The sequence below is a fragment of the Desmodus rotundus genome, chromosome 3, assembly GCF_022682495.2.
Source record: "Desmodus rotundus isolate HL8 chromosome 3, HLdesRot8A.1, whole genome shotgun sequence".
Lineage (NCBI taxonomy): Eukaryota > Metazoa > Chordata > Mammalia > Chiroptera > Phyllostomidae > Desmodus > Desmodus rotundus.
In genome coordinates, this window is record NC_071389.1 from 133,758,382 (window position 1) to 133,781,914 (window position 23,533).

Below are 23,533 nucleotides of genomic sequence, written 5' to 3' on the forward strand. Positions count from 1 at the left end.
TGAAGCAAAACAGAATGAAGCCTTATTTTTGGTGTGGCCATAGTCTTCGCTATTACTTCTTGTAAATATTTATTAAGTGCCAGCTCAGCCTCCTTGACATAGAAGACAGGTAAAAGTTCTTGCTGGAACAAGCGTGTGTCCTGCCAAAGGATCAGAAAATAGAATATTATAGAAATGTGGTCAGTGCTGTAGTAGGGACCTGGATAGGAAACTACAAGAAAGTGTTTAATTTTGCCTCAGATTCCAGGAACTTTTTTCAATGACCAAGTGATTTTGGAGTTGAACTTTGAATACTAAGTAGTTTTTGGCCAGTCCTTCAAAGGCAAGAGGTGTATTTCAGAGAGAAGAACTGTATGTACGGAGGCATGAGGACCGGAGCACCTGTACATCACAGAGGAGGGTCATGTTCACAGTAGAGATGTATGTGAGGTCCACGGAAAGAAGGTTCTTGAATGACATAGTAAGAGCATTATGTGTTATCCTGTAATTGGGAGCCATTAAACTATTGTAAGCAGATGAATGAGATAATCGTATTTGTTCCTTCAAAGGAGTGCTTAGTCCTAGTACTCCAGGAAAAGCTAATTAAAGGCAAATTAAAAGTTAAGCTACTGGCACTGGGAATGAAGAGAAGGGGGGTAAAACTAGAGATATATCAAGTCTGAGAATCTGTAGGATTCAGTGATTCAACAGACGAAGGTGCTGAGCAAGGAAAAGGAGTCCAAGTGCTGAGTGCGCTGATTGGTAAAGTGACATTGTTTTATGTTTTTGTAAGTCTCTTTCACGTCTGGCTTAATAGAAGATGGCTGGGTTCTCTTACCTCCTTGAGCATTCCGTCTGCCGTGATAGCTCGTGGCGTGCAGCCTCTGGAAAACTCTCCTGTAAACTAGTGAGAGTAAAAAGGCAAAAAAAATTGCATTATTACAAAACTAATTTTGATTTTATGGATCCCTAGAAGAAATCTGAGATTCACTAGAAGTCCCCAGACTACACTTTGATAGCTGTTGGTATAGTTAAATTGCTAAGACAAGCAGCACTCATGTTGGCTCGTATTGGATTTCCAATTACATAGCCAATCAATCCCTTCCAGATTTTTAAAATGGCTTTTCTACGTCTGGTAACAAAATTACAAGTTGCACAGGAACTTTCTTTTTGTGGAATATAGAAAATTTGCCTCTGCCCTCTGGGAAGAATTTGCGACTACTTGCAAGAGTGACCAAGACTGTCAACGGAGGAGGAACAACCGACAGTTTAGGGTCCTGTGTCCACACAGGATACCTGCTGAGGGAGACTAGAGTGGCCTGCGTAGCCAGCGATAGCAAATATCCACTAACCCAAAGGAACTTGAGGAAGAAGGAGTACCAAAGTCCTAACTAATATGTAAGTATGTGTGGTGAAGGGCCAGCTCCTTCGGAGCTCTGCCTGGGAAGACTCATAGTGTTTGACTACTTGGGCATAATGGCATGTTTTTAGAAAGGATTGCTGAGCAAGTAAATAGGAAAAAGAGAATAATAATATTTGGGACCAAAGCTTGGGACACCATTTAATGTCCTTGGATCAGCAAAAGTGGCACTGCAGGTGTTGATGCAAGAAACATCCAAATCAGTAGAGAATTTTTATGTTTATTTGGACCAGACTGATTATAGTTGTGGGAAACAAAATCTCAATGGATTGTGATTTTGATCCAGAGAATGGTAGGTTAAGGAGGCAATAGAAAACAGAGTGGGAAAATCTCTGACATTGGAGAAAGAGTAAAAGGAGGACACCTCTCTTCTTTTACATTGGTGGGTAACAGGTAGTTAATAATTACTTTGTAAAACAGAGGCAACAATGAGGTTTCTGTGGTCTCCTGATCTGCTGGGAGGTTGAACCCTGTGGGGTCCAGAATCAAAGGGCTTACTTTGACACTCCAAGTGTTATCATAGGTAGTTAGCTAATTATTAAGAAAGGGGAACAGAGGGAATTAGGTATTGAGCTTAATAAACTGGGGAGCACAAGTTTGTTTGCTTCACCAGGAAGCTACAGCTTCACACCCCAGGGGATTACAGGATTGCTCCTCCAAGGGGATTAACACTCCTCCCTTCCCCTCTCTGGAATGGATTGTAGCAGGAGGATGCAGGGGGAGGTGCTTGACCAAAGAAGCTTGTCAGTCTGGTCTGTGAGAAGAAAGGATTCATTGGGAGGTGGCCCATAAAAAGCCCACAAAAGCTTGGGAAGTTGATTGGTTCTTTTGAAAAAGCACTTGGTCCATCCCAAACCCAAACTAGTAGAATCCCAGGGAACCAGAGAAGGTCTCTCTTTCTCTCTTGCCCACCTGGGAATGCACTTGCCCCATACATTTGTGCTCTGTCTCACCCAGGAACACGTGATCGTGTGGGTCTAGCAAATACTGAGGCTGCAGCAGACAGCAGGGGCTCTGAAGGACTAAGCTTTAATATGAAGCAGAAACTATGCACCTTGGCTTTTGTTTTGGCCTTGCTAAATACAGAGTTGGACTTCTTCCATAGCAGGAAAGAGGGAGATGGTACATTGAAAACCCAGGGAGCAGCTTGTATTTCTACCCGAATAGACCTTGCCACATCACAATCTCCTGTGTGTGGATCCTTGAAATACTTTCCTCATGATCCCACGGAGAGCCTGACTTCCACTGACAACATAAGGGTATGTTATCTTAGATGCAAAAAGACAATAGGGAGGCTCACTTAGAGAGTGACCTTTGTCAAGGAAGCTGCTGGCTTAGGAGGTACCTACGCACCATGATGGCTTTTAGTTAGAAGTTTTTATGTTCAGACCTTCCTATGTGGTTGACTACACCAGACTTTCGGTCTCCGAGTTTGTAAGGCCCACCATGCAGGGCTCCCCTGAGCTTGTCAGGCTTTGTACAAAGCCCCTTTAGCATGCACACTGGGTAGACAGGCGTACACAGCATGGTGTAGCAGGAGTGTGCAATCTGCCACCCAGGGACTGCGTGCAGCCCAGGATGGCTGTGAATGTGGCCCAACACAAAATCGTAAATTTACTTAAAACATTATGAGGTTTCTTTTTTGTGATTACGTGTCGCAATGAATTTAATGTGTGGCCCAACACAACTGTTCTTCTTCCAGTGTGGCCTTGAGATGCCAAAAGGTTGGACACCCCTGGAGTGTGGGTTATAACCACAGGGCTATAATGTTGAAAGAAACAGGTGTATCTAAATCAGCAAATCTCTGGCAGATGGTTTTATGCTGGCCACTTCCCTTCATCTTCAATTTTGTCATTCCTTCACCACCCTCACTTTCAACTAAATAAACCAGAGATTCTTGGATAATTTTGTTTTGGAAAGTGATTTTTAGGCTCCTGAAAGATATACTGGGACTCGTGGTAGATAGGGCTCAAAAACACGGCCCTCTAAGTCATCCTAGATCATGGTGGTGTAGGCCTATCATTCAAAGGCAAATTGAAGTATTTAGAAACCTCAGATTAATTTAAACCATAAATTAAGACAAATTAATATATGTTAAAGTAGGACATTGTGGGGGGAGCTGTCAATAATTGAAATTTAGGAATTATAATTTATATTCATGCTTATAGTGAAATAATTATATGTAATTTATTATCATTTTTTGACTAAGAAGTATAGAAGTTATCTCGTTTAATGAAACAATTCTCAAAAATCAGTTTTACAAACCATATTAGTTCCACAAACACTTTAAATTTTGTTGTGAGACTTATAGAAGCAAATTGATACTGCATATTCATATTTGATAACTTTTAATTCAAGTCAGCTAACTTTGAACACCATAATTCATTGCAATAATGCTATTGTAACATATGTATAGGCCCCCTTTCCCGTATCCCAGAAAATTACGGTTGGGTGTGAGTGGATGGGCCTTAACTGTAAGCAATCAAAATTTCAGTGAAATCAGCCTGTGACCTAAAAAAATATACATAGAGGGAATGGTGTGTATTTATATAGGACAAGGATATCAGAAAACATACATGGAAATATTTATCTTAGGCCACATAAATTTCAGAAGCCAAAAGTAATACTTGGGTATGTTTTCTTGATTTGAAATATCTACACATTATATTTTTTTAAATCTATTAATATTTTTATACCTATATATAATTTATACATACATATATAATACATAGCCAACCATACACTAAACATATTTTATATGTAGCTATGGATATAAAACAATGTGTTATAAACACACACATAATTATACACAGATACCTGAAGCTTAATCTTCTTCATCTTCACTGACTTCTGAATTTAATAGCCATGTATATTTATGGTGTCCGCACTGAAGAAAGATCAGTCTTCTTCAACCGAATTTGTACCATAAATGCAGTAGAGTTTGTAGTAATCTTTTAAATGGTAAAACTTGGGCAAAGAAAAATTCATTTTCCCAGCCTAAGAAGAGTCTGAAGTCGTTGTCAACCCCGCCTGGAACCAGCAGACCTGGACACTAGTTGTCCCCTTTTGGCTGGGCCAGGAGGACGGACTTACTAATGAAAGGAGTATTTCTTTCTCTCTGGAGACTGTGGTTCTGTGAACCACGGCACACTGGTTAATTATAGCAAAGCTAGCGTATGGGACTTGAATGCATGCCTAATTAAGAGCACCTGCCAAGTTTAACGTGCTAGAGAAAAGAAAAATGGCAAACTGCCAACGTGTGATTCCTACAGGCTGGTACGAGCAGCTTTATGATCACTAAGAATGAAGATCTAGGTTTAATCCTCTCTGGGTCATTACTTTCTTTGAACTTTGTTTTCAAATTAAACATATATGATGAAAGTTTTTATAAAAAAATTAAAGTTTTATAAGATCAGAATTGCCCACGGACAACACACTCACCAGTGCTGAGGACCCAGCGTTTCTCTGCGGTGCGCGCATTAGGAACGCAGGAAGAGGTGGGGTGAGACTGCACACGTCGTGCCACAGCCCTTCTTGGGTCGGGCTCGACGTTTCTTTGGAGAAGACTCCTTACCCGTGCACAGGGAGCTATGCCGTTCTTCGTGATGCTGTGCTACAGACATGCCATCAGCCCATGGATATTTATGTTTGGTTCGTACCAATAATACTTCAGTGAATTTTTTTATTACATATATCCTTGTACTTTTATATAAATATTTTACCAGAATAAATTTCCCAAAGTGAAAATTTTGGATCAGGAAGCCCTAGGAGCTCAGATACTTCAATACTTGAAATCCCTACTCTTTCCCTGTCTTCATTTCATTATTTAGGAGAGAAAAGCAGATTAAGCAAAGTAGGAATGAAGGAGTCCCATTTGGAAAACATATAATGTCTTTGAAGTACAAACTAAAACTAGAGGTACTTCATGTGGAATATTAAAAACTGAAATTCCTTAGCCTATGTTTTAAGTAACTTGTCTTAAAATACAATATGATCTCACTCATATGTGGAATCTAATGACAAAAATAAACTGACAAACAAAATAAAACCAGAGGCATGGACACATGGGACAGACTGACAGACCCCAGAGGGGGTGTGGGGGGGGACTCTCGTTCTTTGGACACGATTAGCCAAAGAACACACACGTGCGTCTGTGTGTAGCCCGTGTGGCGAAGGCTGGGTGGGGCCAGCTGGATGTGAGCAAAAAGGGGAGAAAATAGAGGACATCTGTAATAGTGTCAACAATAAAAGAAGAGAAAAAAAAGCAAAAATTCCTTTTGAACAATTTCTTTACTTCTTTTTGTTTTCATGTGGATGGCAAACAGATTCTGAAGAAAAATGCTGAACCCTTATCATTTCTACCTATGGCTACCTTTCATAAAAGCAGCAGTAAACAGAACAAAATTCTCTTTGTAATGCTAATCTCCAAATGTTAAATGATCTCACTGACATTTATTATACAAATAGAGCTGAGTTTAATTTTTCAATTGATTTTTGCCTTTAGGGTTTGCAAAATACTGTATGGTGAGGTTTCTAGTTGTGAAGTAAGTGGATTAAATGACTTTTAAAGGGCAGATTCTGTGTGAGACAAAGGAATTTTTATATACCAAATAAACATATTTTTAACATTTGCTCTTTTGCTGATCCCACAAGAACTGAGCATCTATGTTTTGCCTTTGGTCAGACCTCTCCTCAGCTCTGGGGATAAATGTTTCAGTCCCTGTCTTTGAACAACTTGTAGACGGGTGGAACCAGTAACAAAATCTGTGAAACTTCCTATAACATCAGTGGTCCTGGGCTCAGAGAGCACAGAGAAGGGTCACTCAATGTGTCTGGTGCTCCTTTCATTTTGAAAGTTCTGGCACTTTTGAGTTAGTTATCCAATCCAGTTATATTTAATACTAATAGGGGAGAAAATGATAAAGCATAAAAATCTATCTCATACCCCTGCCCCACTTTCTCTCAGCCTATTACACGTACTAGAGATCGACTTAAATGTTCTCACTGAGGTAGACTGACAGAAGGCCTTCTATGTAGAACTTGGAGTCAGGACTGTCCTTTTCAGGGTGGCTAATTGGGAAGAGGGCATTGGGCACCCTGTGGGTCTAAACATGGACACTGAGTGGCCTGTGGAGGAAAGGTGGCATACTCATTGGACCCACAAGCTTATATTTTAGCAGGGGATTCCATTTGAAAATGCCTGGAATGATATATCGGTTCTGGAATTTCAGTCAACGTGACATACCTTGTTTCTAAATTGTGATAATGCCTCATTCTAGTTTGATTCAATGCCTGTAGAGCTTGTAGTTTAATCACAGGGGAAAAGAAAGAGAGATGACAATGTGATTTTGTTTTCCAACTACCCGCTAAGACACAGACTCCATTAACAGAATGAATGGAAGCTACTATTGGCAACATTTGGATCAATAAACCAGTTACATTGGCTTCTGCTATAAACTTGGCTTTTTTGCTTCAATATTTATACTTTCTTGTTTCAATGTTATTTCTTTTTTTACATCATTTGTATTTCCGTTAGAATGCACTCTACCTTGTTATTTTGTTCATTTACCCATTCTTTCTTTAATTTCCCCATCCTTCTATCCATTCATCCAGCTATACTACATACTAACAACTGTGCCATAAGCAAGAGATACAAAAATGAACATGACATCATTCTAGTCCTCAAGAGTTCACAGCTCAGTGGAGGAAAAACACAAATAAATAAAATCTTTTCCCCTATTTCCTTTCTCTTTCTTTTTTTCTTAATATTATTCAATCTAACCTCCTATTCTCCCATTTCAGCTCAGCACAGTAAGTCAGACACAAAAGAAGGCATTTTCTACGTCCAAGGTTCTTTAAGTGAGTTCAGGTCAAGTGCACAGACTCCTTGCTTATGCAATCAGGTTTTACCTCTGTGTAACTCCACGTCTTCAGGGCTTCTAGGGTCACCCTTTCATTTGACACTCACACTCAGTTCCTAACACAGTGAGTTCTTCTTCATCTCGTGGACAGTTCTGTCCCTCCCAGTATCTCCCAGGACTTTCATACAGACTGAGTTTCTCCTGATCACCTTTCACTCCTGTCACCATCCTGTGTGGTTGAACCTCACTGTGTATCTTGCCTCCCGTGGTTGCCCACACCCCTCCATTTGTCCTTCCAGGGCCCACTCCCTTTGTTACTCTGTCAACACCGAGCTGTTTGCACAATAGCCTCTTACAGTTTAATGTTCTCATTAGTATCCCAAAGTTCTGCAGCTCTGTGTGTGGAGGGATTTCTTCCTTTCTTGCCATCATATTAGAGGCCTTTCCTCCTTTCTTTTTGAGAACTTTCCCATTTTCTTCTCTTTAGAATTCAACTGTTTTCAAACGTCCACACTTTCAGACCAATTTCCAATTTCCTACCATATTATTATACAGCCTAGTTCAGCTCTCTGTTGCAACATTCTCCTTCGATACCATACCTAGTGTCCTTACTCTTTACAAAAAAAAAAAAAAAAGAAAGAAAAAAGCTGTCTAGCTGAGTGTTTTAAAGCAAAATAATTACCTATTTCTGAGATGAGTATTGTCTCCAGAATGCCAAAGTTTGTTTTCTTTTTTATACTCTTTCATTTTCCTATTATAGTATTGTTACACTCCAGCAGGTTTACAAAGTATTTTTAAATACTTTGCCAAAAGCCAAAGATATAGTGAACTATTACAATCACAATAATGATACAAATATAGAATTGTGATGTGCTTCAAGTAATGCTAATAAAAATACCAATAAATGCAGCTCTGGCTGGTGTGGCTCAGTGGATTGAGCTCCAGACTGTGAAGCAAAGGGTTGCTGGTTCGATTCCCAGTCAGGACACATGCCTGGGTTGCAGGCCAGGTCCCCAGTGTAGGGCCCATGAGAAGCAACCACACATTGGTATTTCTCTCCCTCTCTTTCTCCCTCCCTTCCCCTCTCTAAAAAAAATAAATAAAATCTTTAAAAAAATATTGATAAATGCAAATCCCAAATGACTTATAAAACAGACAAACAACTTTTGGCTTCCAAAGTTTTGTGTGTTAAAGTTGTGTAAATATAGAGGGAGGCTGTTCAGTTCCTCTGTCCACAGGTATTTGTGTGAAGGCCAGAATTATGTCACAGCTTACACACACAAAGGCACAAGCATCCCATTATTGAGGAGGTAGTAAGTGTTTCATATTTCTGTTCTTTTAAGATTACACAAATGCTTATAACTTAAAAAAATCTCCTCCAATTCATTTAATAATGATTTATCAATTGTGTTATCAATTTGCTGGGAAAAAAACACTGTTGCCATGGTTTTCAAAGTTCAGTAGGCATAGCAATCACCTAGGAAGTTTCTTAAATGCAGATGTCTTCTTCCCACACGTCTGACATCTGATATGGGGTGAGGGATTTGCTTTGTGTAAACCCCCCAAGTATATTTAATGAATGTGATGTTTAGGCCACACTCCTCTTCTAGGAATATGGGCGGGCAATTTAAATGATTTCCAAGTGCAGGATGAGTCATGTTAGCCATTCTAACCACCAAATGTGGTATCTTAAGACTCTGTTGATCTTTTACTGACAACATAATAATTTACTTAATAAACATAAAGTTCTAGTGGTTCTTAAAGAGGTAATAATTATATTTTGAATGTATACTAAAATATGTATAATGATGATATATAATATCTGTGTAGTGCTTTAAATTGAAAAAACATTTTAATATATATCTTTTATTTTCCCTTCGTCCTAAACAACGGGCTGGGGACAACAATTTAAGATAATTGAACTATGTAGGTTTTCCAACAGATCAGCAAGTTGGAAGGAAGGCTACCACCAGTCCGACTGCTCTAAAGTCCCCTTACAACCTAATTTAAGACTAAGGTGATGTTTTTGGCTGACTTAAAGCTTTTCAGAAAAAGAGGTTCATCTTTAAAAAGTCAGGGGCTCTGTGCTAGGTTGGGACTTACTCATCGTGATTTGAACGGAAGCGCAGATTGGAAAACCCGCTGGTCCCGCGCTGTTATAGAGTCAAGGCGGCAGGCAAGAAAGTGAGACTGGAAAAGTCCAGACCTGTGTCGAAGCTCCCTACTGTGCGACGTGCACCTCCCTTCCATCAGGTTCCCTCCACTCACTCCTCAAAGTTTAATCTAGTGATACTTTCTCAGAGGTTTCTAGGACCCCTCAGTCTAAATAAACTTCCTTTTGATCCTCCTTTGTCTTTATTGCATGTACCACAATTGCAATTACATAACTTTTAGGGTTAATTATTTAATGTCTGTATCCCTAGTAGATTGTGAGTAACTCAAGGAATTAAGGCCCTAGCCCTGTGGTCTGGCACAGAGAGGCACCTGATACATACTTGTTGCCTGAATGAATGAAAAGTAGAAACTGTCTGATTGGCAAAGTCCCAGTGTTTAATATTTACAGGCATCAGTGTATACTAGTAAACTGCCTTTGTTGTATGGCAGATGGGCTGGTGAGCTTGGGCTGATGTTGAAAAGCAATATTGGAAAATCCCACTGTATTCACCACATGAATGTGGGTGGAGAGGGTTTGAGACTGTAAAGTTAGCTGCAGAAATGCTGACTGAAGAACACGAGAAGCATAAAAAAATATGTGATCTTTTAAAGTATGTAAGGTGTCTTATTGATACTGTTTTAAGATGTAGTTGAATTAAAAAAACCCAAACAAACCTGTATTTGATGAAAGGGAAAGATGAGTGGAAAAACAAGCTAAAAATCTCACAATATGCCCGAGAAAGATAAGTCAAATCGTGTGTCAGAACCAAGGGAAGTAGGAAGGTGTGCATGGGAAAATAAGTCAAAACCACGAGAATCACACACCTTATAAAGCTACATGATCGCTTTACTGACTGGCACACTGCAGAGAGACAATTCCATAATTTGGGTGTTTCTTTAAGGCAGATAGATAATTGAAGTCCTAAGATTTTTTTTTCAGTCCTTTTATATATCTCTTACATATTTGGTAAGATTTGTATCTCTCACATTGAGTCTCGACCAGGGTTTTTTTTTTTATTACTTTATTGTTGTTCAATTACAGTTGTTTGCATTTTTTAAAAAAAGGGAATTGGTTTCAATCTTGTCTTGAAACTTAGGTCTTCTCAATGGCAGGGTTGAGGAGTTGGTATTAGGGAGCAATTTTGGATTGGGATATACCATATTATTTCCAAGTGAGGACCTCTCTCCACTTGACTGATGACCTCCTGCTCCTGAATAATTTATCTACTTGGACACTGAAGGGCCAATCCTTGGTAGTCATTAAGCACGCTAAGTCAGAGAGCGCTAGGAATATCTGCCAGCTACTTTGGAAGCCTCTGGTACTGACTTAACAGTGCCATTCACCCAGACAACTGGGTTTCAGCTTTTTTAGATCTTTACTCTCAAGAAGTATGTGAAGCAAAGATAAGTGTTTCAACCATTGTGTTCTACGTTGGAGGTTTTAGTAGTTAATGGAAAAGGATCTGGGGGAAAACTTGTCAGCTTAGTGTCGCAAGTCTATCACTTTGTATTGTATGACTTTGGAAAAATGTCTTAAACTCTGTAGCTAATATTCCAGAACTGTAAAATGCAGTAGGAAGAGTGTTGTTATAAGTATTGATATGAGTTAATCATGTAAATTGCTCTTAAGAGCTTCTGGTACTAGTAAGAACTACATAAGAGAACTTTTATGATTAGTCTGTGTAAGAGCTGTGTGTACTCGTATACTGTTGACTGAAGAAATGAAAAAGTTGAATAAAAAATGCTTGCAACTTTATAACACGATACTCTTAACATTCGGAGTTCTTTTTCAGGGGAGGAAGAAATTGTCTTTTAATCGGTTCCTTAACTCTGTTTCCCCCTCATCAGCCTTGTTGCCTATCTTCTTCCCTAGAGTTGCTCTTTTGGAACAGTCTCCACCTTAAATTGGTGTAATTTAGATAGTAACATAACTCAAAGGTTTTTTTCTCACGTTCATACTTGATGATAACCGGAACGTTTTATTTATAGGTAGAAGCCTACAGTTAAATTTGGGTGGCTCCCACGTTTCCGTCAGTGTGGACTACACCTGCCTTGTAGATGTAAAACTTCATCTGCAACACGAGGATTTCTAGGATCGTGAACAATGTCTGGAACCGTTGTCTACCTTTGTTGTTCTTTTCAGTCTGTGGCCCTCTGCCATCCTTCAGGAGTGATTTTCATGCTGTCTTCACAGGTGTACAGAACAGTTAAGAAATTTTTCCCAACATAAATCCAATTTTTTACCTGTATAAGCTGAAAACAGAACTTGAAATGCATTGCATGTGTGACTCTAATTGATGTTACCTGTACATCTCTTCTTTCACGTGAGCAGCATCCCAAGGGAAATCTTCCCGTTTGCCTTTATTGTTTTTCCTCTGCAGAGACTGATGCTTAGATTCAGTTTGAATCTAAGTATGTTACGGTTTAGATCATCCTCTCTCTCTCATTTCTTTTCCCCCCCCTACAGTTTATCGCTTTCGCTTCTTTGTTCTTCATCCTGGTTTCAATCACGACTTTTTGCCTGGAGACCCACGAAGCTTTCAATATTGTTAAAAACAAGACAGAGCCAGTCATCAACGGCACAAGTGCTGTTCTACAGTATGAAATTGAGACGGATCCCGCCTTGACATACGTAGAAGGAGTGTGTGTGGTGTGGTTTACTTTTGAGTTTTTAGTCCGTATTGTTTTTTCTCCCAATAAACTTGAATTCATCAAAAATCTCTTGAATATCATTGACTTTGTGGCCATCCTACCCTTCTACTTAGAGGTGGGACTCAGTGGGCTGTCGTCCAAAGCTGCTAAAGATGTCCTCGGCTTCCTCAGGGTGGTAAGATTTGTGCGGATCCTGAGGATCTTCAAGCTCACGCGCCATTTTGTGGGTCTGCGGGTGCTCGGACACACCCTTCGAGCCAGCACTAATGAGTTTCTGCTGCTGATAATCTTCCTGGCGCTGGGGGTTTTGATATTTGCCACTATGATCTACTATGCCGAAAGAGTAGGCGCTCAACCTAACGACCCTTCAGCTAGTGAGCATACACAGTTCAAAAACATTCCCATTGGGTTCTGGTGGGCTGTGGTGACCATGACCACGTTGGGCTACGGGGATATGTACCCCCAAACGTGGTCAGGAATGCTGGTGGGAGCCCTGTGTGCTCTAGCTGGAGTGCTGACGATAGCCATGCCGGTGCCCGTCATTGTCAACAACTTTGGAATGTACTACTCCTTGGCAATGGCGAAGCAGAAACTTCCGAGAAAAAGAAAGAAGCACATCCCTCCTGCTCCTCAGGCAAGCTCGCCGACTTTTTGCAAGACAGAATTAAATATGGCCTGCAATAGCACCCAGGGTGACGCATGCCTGGGCAAAGACAATCGACTTCTGGAACATAGCAGATCAGGTAAGTCGCAAGTCCAAATGCATGCCATTAAGTACTTTATAGACCAGTATGTCCCTTAGGTAGTAGGCAATCATTCTCATTCTCTGCAAATGTTCATGAGTTTTCAGTTCTACCCATTCACAAAACTTGTGTTTGTGTCAGGCTTACAGGTAGCTAGAATGTAGCTTTTCTAAATGAATTCTAAGTAGAAGTCTGTCTAGCTGGTCTGTAGAGTTTTCCTGCTTCAGTGGGAATGTCCTTCGCTGATGGTGCCAATATTTTCTTTTGCCTATGTGTTGCATTTGTGCCTGTGTTTCTTTGTTTCCCTGCACGATGTGATGGTATGGTACTGGCCATTTTCCACCTTTCATCCTCAAAATGTTGATCCCCATATCATTTGGCTTGATGTGTTTGTCTCAGTTTTATCTCTGCCACATGGGGCCATGCATTTGCACCTAACTCAGAAGAAGCAGTTACTTAAGAAGAATGGATGTTTACATTTCAAAGGCCTACACATCAAAGAGGTGATATGGAAGATAGCCCTTTTAATAAGAAAGGTCTTCCCTAATAATATTCTGGAGAATTGATTACATTTAATTATTCTTAAATTAGATAGTGTATCAACATAATCTCTTTGGATTGGGCAAAGTGCTATATAATCATCTCACCACTATTCTGGGGATAGATGATCTGCTTTTGGCTAATCAATGGCAATGTTGAATTTCTCTGTGGGATTTCCTCTTTTATGCACTATGCATTGGGCTCTCATCCCTCCCACAGCTGGATATTGGATGATTTACTGTTTGACACTAGCTGAAGTCCTACTCTTCTCCGTTGTTGTAGATAACCCAGAGTAGATGGACTCGATTGTCAACTGACATTCAGGTTTTTGAAAGTGATCATCAGTAGTTATAACCTCTAGTCTATTATGTCTGGTACCGGTAAAATATTTTTAGATTAAACAACTTAACTACCATTTAGCCCACTATGAAAATTTAAGATATATATGCATTCACTATAACTTGGTTATATGTATTTTTTTTTACAGAAAAATTTTTTGTGATAATCCCATGTGAATAATTTTGCATAATTTAGAATATCACCAATTAAACAAAGCAAGCAAGCAAGCAAACAAGCAAGCAAACAAAGGCAGGTGACATTTTCATAGGCCTCTCCTTAGTTTACAAAAGTTTCTATGGAGTAAATGGGGAAACATGTGGCTGGAACTGAACTGCTTTTTAAAGATTTTACTCACAGTCCTTATATTTACCCAGATTGCTCTGCAAATTCTGTCAATATATATCGGAACTGTTAGGCCAGAGTGTCTTTAGGGAAGGTGGAGTTACTTGGTGTTGCTGGCCTCATCAGCCTGTCCTCAGAGGACCTGCGCCTCGTGAAGGGCATGGAGGAAGAGCACACACTCTCAGCCTGGGGAACATTGTTATAACAAGCTGCTACCAGACGGATGGGTTGTGACCGTCTTTGGCAAGCATACAGAAGGAAACAGTTTTTCCAAGGGCATTTGGAGAACTTGATCTTGTTTCATTATATTCAAAACTATTTGGTCACTTCAAACTATAGAACCTGGATACAAAGTTTGTGAGCTTTGGGATTATTTTTATTATGATTTATGGGGAAAACTACTTCAAGAAAATAATAAAAGTTTGTGTCTTAAAGAGCTACGAAGACACTTACTTAGCTTTTCCTTAAATAGGCTCCACTTAAAACAAAAAAGGTTCCTTTTCATAGTAACTAGATCACATGTCAAAAACTGTAAGATATTATTAATTTGTATTCTCCTGCATTATCACACTTACTTTGAATTCATACTAGTTTTACAAAAGTAAATTTCTTATTAGATAGAATCCAAAATGGAATTAAGACTTCCCAAAGGACATTTTTATCTCTTTCAATACATTTCCATTTTTGGTCCATGTAAATTTTCGTGGTGAGTGATGAAAATCTTTTTCTGATCCTGATGTGATTATTCTGTTTTGTATACCGAGTGACTGTACTTTGGACATTTGGTGTAAACTCTTTGTACTGTCTGTCTCATTTCCTCATCCATTACTGTCTGTCAATGGGCCTGGTGCTGTGACCAGTGTTATCAGGTGATGACAGTTCGGGACGTGAGCCGTCACTATCACCCCCAGAAAGGCTCCCCATCAGACGCTCTAGTACCAGAGACAAAAACAGAAGAGGGGAAACATGTTTCCTACTGACGACAGGTGATTACACGTGTGCTTCTGATGGAGGGATCAGGAAAGGTAGGCATGCATTTCGTCAGATCCTCACAGGTGACTTAGAAATGAAGTGCTGCAAATGTACGGAGCGATGTAAAATTCTGTTCCATTTCCTAGGAAAGCCTACACGTAGTGCTCTTTTCCAATTCTCTCCATGTCTTCGCTCATAAACATTACAGATACGTATCATAACAGTCTACTTGGCTGTCATGTCTGAATGTCATTTCCTTCCTTCCTTCTTTCCTCCCTCCCTCCCTTCCTCCCTCCCTCCCTTCCTTCCTTCCTTTGTTTCTTTCTGGTTTTCTGTACCTTTATGGGAAGAAATGTAATGGAGTATTTAAAAATTAATTCATCTAATTGTTGGGTAGCAGTCTTCAAAAGTTATCTTTTTTTCCCCACAACTAAAAAAACTCACTAATTGGCTCTATACATATAATTGATAAGTAATTGATAATCATAAAACAATAAGGTTTTTTTTTCAAAGAAAAGCACTAAACAGACTGTAATTAAGTCTATTACCCAATATTTGGGCATGTTTTGCTGTGGTTTACCTGAGTGTTAGAAGGTTGAAAAGGTACGAGATCCTTGGCCATCTAGAACAGTGTGCCCAATCACTTGAAAGGCTACTTATGTACTTATGAAATGTGATTGCATACTTTCTCTTCAGGGTTATAATAATTTTAATTTGTTACTATTTTCCAACCCACACAGAACTGTGCCTGGTGCATTGAAAATACGTTGAGTGTATAATTTTGTGGGGCCAGCATCTCGGTGAAGGAATGTAACATAATGTCGAAGCTTCACTCCCTCACATGGTCCAGTTTTCCTAGAATGGGCCACTGTGACCACTTCCTAGGTGCTGCTTTTGCTTTTGTTCTGCATAAACTTTACAGATATCAGGACAATTGAGCCTTTTTTCTTTCCTCCTTAAGAAATAGTTTTATTACATTTCCTGTCCTCATCAAAGTGACAATTTGCCCCTTACTCACTCCTACTTTGATGGTTCCAGTTGCTTTATTGACACGGTTATGTTCTCTGTTTATTGACAGAATGGAAAAATTATAATAATTCTTATGCAATGGATTGAATTTAGATGAAGAGCCACTCCAAAACTTTCGTATTAGTGTAACTGAATTTTAAAAATATTGTGCTCTTTGGTATTCATTGCAGTTTCTCCCTATTGAATGTTACCATTTTAAGCCTTTGATATTTATTTTGTGATGCCCTCTCTTTGAAATACCTCATTACCCTTGTCATACTTCTATTTTATTTCTTGTGAGCACTTTACATCATCCTGTCTCCATGCCTTTGAGTCTCAGAAGACAAAGGAGTCTTCTTTTTCTCTTCAGTATGCAATATTTTAAATCCTTCTTCATTTCAATTATTTCCATTCTCTGCATCCATTCCTTTCTCCAAAATGTATTTCAGTCACTTGAATATGTTTGACTACTATTTAACATATAAATATTGTTAAAATAATTTTAAAATATTTGATAAAGGTAGTTAATATCCTACTATAGCACTTGAACAAGAAATATGTACGTACATTAAATGATCATAATAATATCTAATAATACCTTATGTAGAACAATATTTTAAGTGCATTATATGTCTTAACTCACTATATATTTATATATAATACATGTATATGAGTGTATATATGTATATATGTATTTATATGTATTATGTGGTTAAATTTATATACATTTTTAATATATTCATAAAATATAACATGCAATGTTTATACCACATGTTTAAGAACTTGTTTTTTTAATGTAAGACTATTTTGAATATTAACCTATCAAAGGAGATCACATATGAAACTTTGCAAATTATAAAGCACTATGTAAATATAAAGTTTTCTTGTAAAATGGCAAAGTTTAATGAGCAAAGCAATTAATAAGATATTTAGTTTGATGGAAAAGTTATGCATACAATCTTATTTCACAAATACAAATTTTCTTTATCAATGGGAAGAGTTTTGAAAATTTATCTATGACATTTTATTCTTTGTCATTTCTCACCATAATCAACTTCTTTTTTCATTCTTGTTTAATTCTTTTGCAGCTTTGTGTTTCTCACCTAGGTCTGGTAACATTTCTGCCTAACTCCACTCACTCTCCTTAGTGTGTTGTCTTGTCATGGTATCAAGAATTCATTTCTGTGTTTTTTTCCTTTTATGTAAATTATAGATTTCCTTTTATGTAGATATAGATTTCTCCTATTACTCATCCTCAGACATTTATTTCCTATATGATCCCCTGTTTTTATCGACTTTTCAAATTAGTCTGTCTACTGATTTGATTTTAGAGTTCTGAAAATTCTCTCTATATAGATGAAAAAAATTATTGGATTCCCTTTGAATTCTTTTTCTATCAACAGATATGAATATAGTTGAGCATACATTAAGAAACCTTATAGATTCCCTAAAAGAGTAAACTTTCTGTACTTAGAACCTATGATTTTATTTATGCAGTAATTTGGGGGAAATCACATTACTGGAAACAAAACCATACCCATTATTATACATGGATAGGCAGTTTCAATATTGCCTCAGATAAACACTTGCCCTTTAGAACTATATAAAATGCACACCATGTATTTAGATATTAGTTCAAAGTAACATGTAAATATAACTTATTTTCATAAGTTATATTTTCAAGTATTTATTTTAATAAAAGTTTGGGGAAAATTTTAACAAATTTTCTAATCATAAATTGACCTGCAGAATAAAAAAATATATTTATATGAATAACATAATTTTCCTAATAAAATACTTGTTATTAAATTAGAATGCAAGCCCTTTCAAATGAACTATGAAATTATAGTTATTAAAAAAAGATTTATAAACAGAATAGATAATATTTATATTAAAAACTACATTTCAGAAAAATAATTAAACATTTAGAATGAAAGCCAAGATTTACCTGTAACTATGATTAATATAAAACTGTCAAACAGATTTTTACATTTTTGTAGGTCAGGTGGGGCTCATGGAGATTGTGGGGGATAAGGTATACATTTTTATGTGGACGATTTATAGGTATTAACAACCCCTTCCGGCCATGCATATTCACAAGCTTGCTTTTAATCAAACCCAATCAATGTTTATGGTAAAGTTTACATTTTCAGGTGACACAGTCAAGTAGGATAAATTTTTCTTTCTGAAATTTCCAAAGTTATATTTTCAATCACTTTACCAAAGAGAGGTAATTAGTAGCCTTCCAGGCACATGAAGGTCCCTATGTGAGGATAACTCACCTGGAATTCTTTTTTAATAATTTAAGACATCCTCCCATTAACTATGCCATCCTTCACCAGAGGAGAGTAAAGTACGTACCACTTCCCATGTTTTATAGCTTAGAATACTAACAAAATATATTGGCGGATAATTTTCTCATTAGCAGAATTTATTTCCTGGAGAACTTTGGTATAGTTAATGGATGGCATAAATTTCCATCTACAAAATGTCAAAGAAGACATCCAGTCTGCCGAAAGTTTCTGTGTGTGTGTGTGCTCGAGGAAGGCATTCCCCTTCAGTCCGGCCTTACCCCGCAGGGGAGCTATTACGGCAATCCAAAACCTTATCCACATCTGTCCTGGGCCCTTGTAAATCAAATAATCACTAAATCATTTAAATCACCAGTCTTCTTCCAGCGACAGGGGGAGAGAATGCTGTGGCTTCTTCCCCAGAAGTTTCATGAGAGTAAAGAATTAGAGAAGGAAGTAGCCGAGAGGAACATAAGGAAACACACCGGGCCCACTTTCTTTCTTATAGAGTCATCAGGCACACTGAGGCGAATCAGGGCCCGAGGAGGGCGCCATCAGTCTGAGGGAGGCAAGACATTCGCTGGAGTTGGGTCCATTGCTCAGCATTGGCCGTCCAACAGAAAATTTCACTTTCCTGCTACACCGCACTTGTTCAATGGAGCTGTCGGAACATATCTTTCCTAGGCTGTGTGACTGCTTTTCTAGTCAATAGTTGCCCTACTTTTAAGACAGTTTTCATCTAACTTTGCACTAAATGCTGCTTACCTCATTTAACTACCTTTAATATTTTCAAAAAAAAATACTACAATATATGAATTCTTCCAAAGGTTACTTTGATGGGGTGTTTCTTTTATTTGTATTTTATTTGTATTTATTTTTTGATGGGGTGTTTCTTGAGTAGTTAAGATGAACTATTGGGTTAAAGCTTGTGAGAAAAACCTTTTATTCTATAAGCCCATGAATTTCATTAACAAAAGGTTAAAATGCAAAATAATAGAAAGAAAAGGTGAATTAAATTAAAATTGTTTTCAATTCCTGGCAGAGAAGGCAGCTGAAAACATCATATAATCAAAATTAGACTTTAACTCACTAAAATTATGACTCAATTTATATTTCATTCTTTTTACTTTTTTCTTTACTTTTTTATTGAAAATATTAGATAAGGACATTCATTCTACATCATTTGGATAATGGCATCAAATGTCATTATTTAAGAATCATTCTTTTAACTCCATAAAGCTGGAAGAGTAAATACACCATAGAAAGAGTTGTCCGTTTGAAGTTAAGCTTGCTTTAACAGCTTAGTAAATACTAACACATGAAAAGAGGAGACATAACCCATTTATTTTTTTTTCAGGAACATATTCTGAAATTTAGTAATATTAGCCATGTGTATATCTTACTTAAGTTGCTTTGCCTAATTCTAAAGGAGTTCTGGTATTGCATAGGCCAAAATTACATCAAAACAAAGAGTAATCTAGGAAAGAATAGGTCTTTAAAGTATTGCAGCTGTAATTTGTGATAGGTGGTTTACTCTTTTGGGAATGACAGCTATAGTGAACTTCCGTTTTTCTAGAGTTAAAAATTGTCTAAATATTGAATTCTTTGTAAAAATATTCTTTTTTGAGCTCAAAAATAGGACTTTTGATTATCTTGCATGGTATTGTTTTCCTGTGTCTATTTTCTGGTTGAATTCAACTTATGTCTGTGCCTTTTTTCATAAAAGGATATGAAAAATCCCGAAGCTTAAACAACATAGCGGGCTTGACAGGCAATGCTCTGAGGCTCTCTCCAGTAACATCACCCTACAACTCTCCTTGTCCTCTGAGGCGCTCTCGATCTCCCATCCCATCTATCTTGTAAATCAAACTGTATCAGTCGGCTAAATTGTATTAATTCGAGTACTGTCTACTCCATCATGGGAACGATTAAATGTAGAGTTACTCCAACCTCCATTAACACAATACAAATCTGCATGACGTTATCTGAAGTCAGAAATGCCATTTGGGTAGTTACTGAATCTTATCTTGGCTTTAAAGGTTATCTAAAGTAGTGGTACTACTTCTCCATATTAATTGCCCTGATGTCCTTTCGCAATAAAATAACAGATAGTATCAGATATTGGCCAGTACACTAATACATAAAACATATTTGCAGGGAGATATATTTAAAACAGTGTGCTTCCAAATGCTAACCACTTCACGGGACCTTCATTTCTGTGACTCTCTACACCATTCTGAAGATGTCTGGGATCCTATCTTGCTTGCATACCACATGATTTCGGTCAGCTCATTTGCATGGACCATCTTGTCTCTGTCACCTGAAAGCAATGGCACAGAGTTCAGGGACCATGGAGGGCTCGGGATACGTGTACTTGCAACCAACCATCCTACTGATATGAAACTGGCTGACTGTACTGCATGTTGAATGGTGGGGCAGGTGGGCAAGTTTCTCTTTGACATTTTTTCCCTTATTGTTTGAAAGAAATATTTGTCTTAAATAGCTTAATTTCTTGATTGATTTACCTTTCTTCAAAGTTGCTGTATTGGAGTTCTGAATGTCTCTGGTTGTTTGCACACAGATGACTACAAAGAGGTTGTCATTACTGGTTACACGCAAGCCGAGGCCAGATCCCTGACTTAATGGCTTGGGGAAGGCACAAAACATGAGAGACAGGTAACTGCCAGCCAGGCTTGCATTGTTTAAACAGGAATTGCTGCTTGATACTTGAGTCATTTTTTTAAAATCCGAGGATTTGTCATCATTTTCAGAGGCAGAGTGCCAAATATTTCCCAAAGCTCTCATGCCTTTTTTTAAACCTCCTTTCTTTATTTTCATTTATTAATTTTTGTGCAAACATCAAAGAACATCATTGCTCACAGGGGGCTTCTTGACCAGCCTTAAGTTTCCAACTCACAAGAATAATCAGATTTTCAGTCAATGTTTAATCAGGTGCTTTGTCCTGAATGTTGTTCTGTCTGTCTGTCTTAGCTCCCTGTCTCCACTGTATATGCCATCTGTCTCCATAAAGCACAGAAATGCCTGATAAGGTGTTCGTGACATTAGTACTGGGCCTTTTCCCTTTCCCCTTGCCTTCCTTGCAACTTGGAACAGCATCTCTCTCTGCTTTGTGTAGGAATTCAGGATGCCCGATAGACTAAGTTAATCGATACTGTGAACCTTTCTGATAAACAGAATTTAGGCAGCAGCAATGTCACCATCGCATTTGGTTGCCTGCTGCAGTGTCCGATTCTACGACTTCCCAACCAGCGTTCATCTCTGCCCTCTAATCAAACCTCTAGGGAGTCTTATTCAGTCCAAGGGGAAGAAATTCGGTTTACACAGCCCCACGAATGCAGTAGCAACAGTGTGTCTGGTGTATTGGATGTGTGAGGGAAGACAAATGCCATAATATATATTGAGGGATAAACCATATTTCTAAGGCATTCAGGATCATTGAGATTGTTGATTAATTTCTAATTCTCATGTTTATTTTTTGTTAGGCGGACAATTATCACTTTTATTCTTGGCCACGTAACTTATATTACTCTAGATCCCCAAGTCCTAGAGCATGACCTGCATGTCAGAGATCTTGTACAGCAATGTAATTACCCAGACGTACCCATCTGGTGTTTAGAGATTCAGTGATCCTCTTGGTAACACCACACATAGAAAGCTATAATTACTCAGAGCTCTATGGCAAAGGAATTATAATACTCTACTGTCTGGTGCTGCTGTTCTTGGCTGCAGTGTTGTACAGAATTTATCATGGACTTTTGACTGCTGAAAAAGGGACAGTGGAATTTAGCCATATCAAGGACTGTACTGGAAACAGACTTCTGCTGCTGAATGTGCCCTGATGTGACCAGGATGCACTTGGAAGAAGTCCCCGTGTCTTCAAGAAATGTTTAAAGCTCATAAAAGGATTGTGGCTGGAATTGATCTGGTGCTCCCCGTATGAATGGTTTGCTTGTGGACTGGCCAGTGTCCGTGAAACAACTGTAAATACCAACATGCGTGCATGGGTCAGCGGTTTTGGCCATCTCACATCAAAGGAAGCCAAATTCATGACCCACATCTCCGAAGCTTCAAGTCTGGCCCGTAGCTCTGTGAACTACCGCTCGTGGGCCTGCGGCAGACTGCTGTGAATCCCACAAGGCAGCAATTGGTGTAGTATCGGTCTGTCTTAATTTCCCTTCTTTCCCCTTTATTGGTTGGATTCATGGACATTGTATCGTTTTCTTATAAAGCACTTATGTGATCAGCTTGTCATATTATGTTGTCAAATTTCCAGTGCCTACTTATTAAAACTGACCTGTTTTTAGTCACATAGTTGTTTAGTTCTAGAAAATCACCATGACAAAAAAAAACACCATTATTCATAGTTTGTCTTTTGTCATTGTTACCTCAATTATAAATATTATAGAAAAATTCTGGCAATGAGAGTATTTTTTTACTAAATGACCAAGGAACAATGTCAGTATATAGTAGAATATTAATCAAATTATATCCTAAATTGTATATTTTGCATAAAAGAGATATTCTTCAATGAATTACTTTTTGGTGAGTTTTGTGGCAAATGAAGCTTGTATTTGTCTTTAAACTGTTGTGGTTGAAACTGTGTAAGTATTCTTCATCTTGCTTAATCAATATTTCTAGGATCTATTAGTTCCCCTGGGATTCTGAATATAACATATAACCTAGTTATGACCCCCTGTACTGTGGACCTTTTGTGAACAATTGTGCATGCAAAACCTTGGTGATAACTGTGGAAATGTAACTCACTGAAATGAAGAATAAAAGACACCTAAGCTGGGGTAAGCTTGAATCCTATCTGATTAAATTATTCATTTTTTTCCGAGCTCCTCTCTTTACTATTTCTGTGTTTCATGGCGGCAAACCAGACACTCACACCTAATAAAGAAATTGGGATGGAAGGACTTACACATATACACAGCTCTCACTCTCATTCAACTCCCAAACATGTAGCAGTGGTTTACTCTTCTCGATATTTTGTCTGTCTAAATTTTCTTATACTTTGCCATGGTCAAATTATGAATTATTATGGGATTTGATATTTATATGGCATTTTATGAGTTATACTTTCCAACTTAATCATCACAGAAGTCCTGAAAGTAAATATTTTTTATTGGTGATTGAGCAAAAGATGAGAGAGGGAGAACTGTTCATTCACACTTTTGCCATAGAGAATCTTCCCTGGCATAATCTCTC

At 38.1% G+C, this 23,533-nt stretch overlaps 1 protein-coding gene and 1 long non-coding RNA gene across 13 annotated transcripts in view; one reads left to right on the forward strand and one right to left on the reverse strand.

Moving 5' to 3' along the window:
• Positions 1-23,162, forward strand: part of KCNC2 (potassium voltage-gated channel subfamily C member 2) — a 198,081-nt gene extending 174,919 nt beyond the window's left edge. For 2 of the 12 annotated variants that reach the window (XM_053921105.2, XM_053921107.1), the window contains 3 exons: positions 11,882-12,809; positions 14,891-15,055; positions 20,028-23,162. In XM_053921105.2, coding sequence (XP_053777080.1) covers positions 11,882-12,809; positions 14,891-15,055; positions 20,028-20,164 — 1,230 coding nt within the window. In that variant the 3' untranslated portion in view covers positions 20,165-23,162. Of the gene's footprint in view, positions 1-11,881; positions 12,810-14,890; positions 15,056-17,098; positions 17,176-20,027 lie in introns of those variants that run through there. The other 10 variants (XM_053921106.1, XM_053921108.1, XM_053921111.2 and 7 more) reach the window with 9 other exon arrangements.
• LOC123478642 (uncharacterized) lies at positions 55-4,376 on the reverse strand. The gene is made up of 3 exons (XR_006653914.2): positions 4,217-4,376; positions 818-883; positions 55-140 (listed from the first exon to the last, which is right to left on the reverse strand). It is a non-coding gene; the product is annotated as an uncharacterized lncRNA (long non-coding RNA).
• Positions 23,163-23,533: the final 371 nt, after the last annotated feature.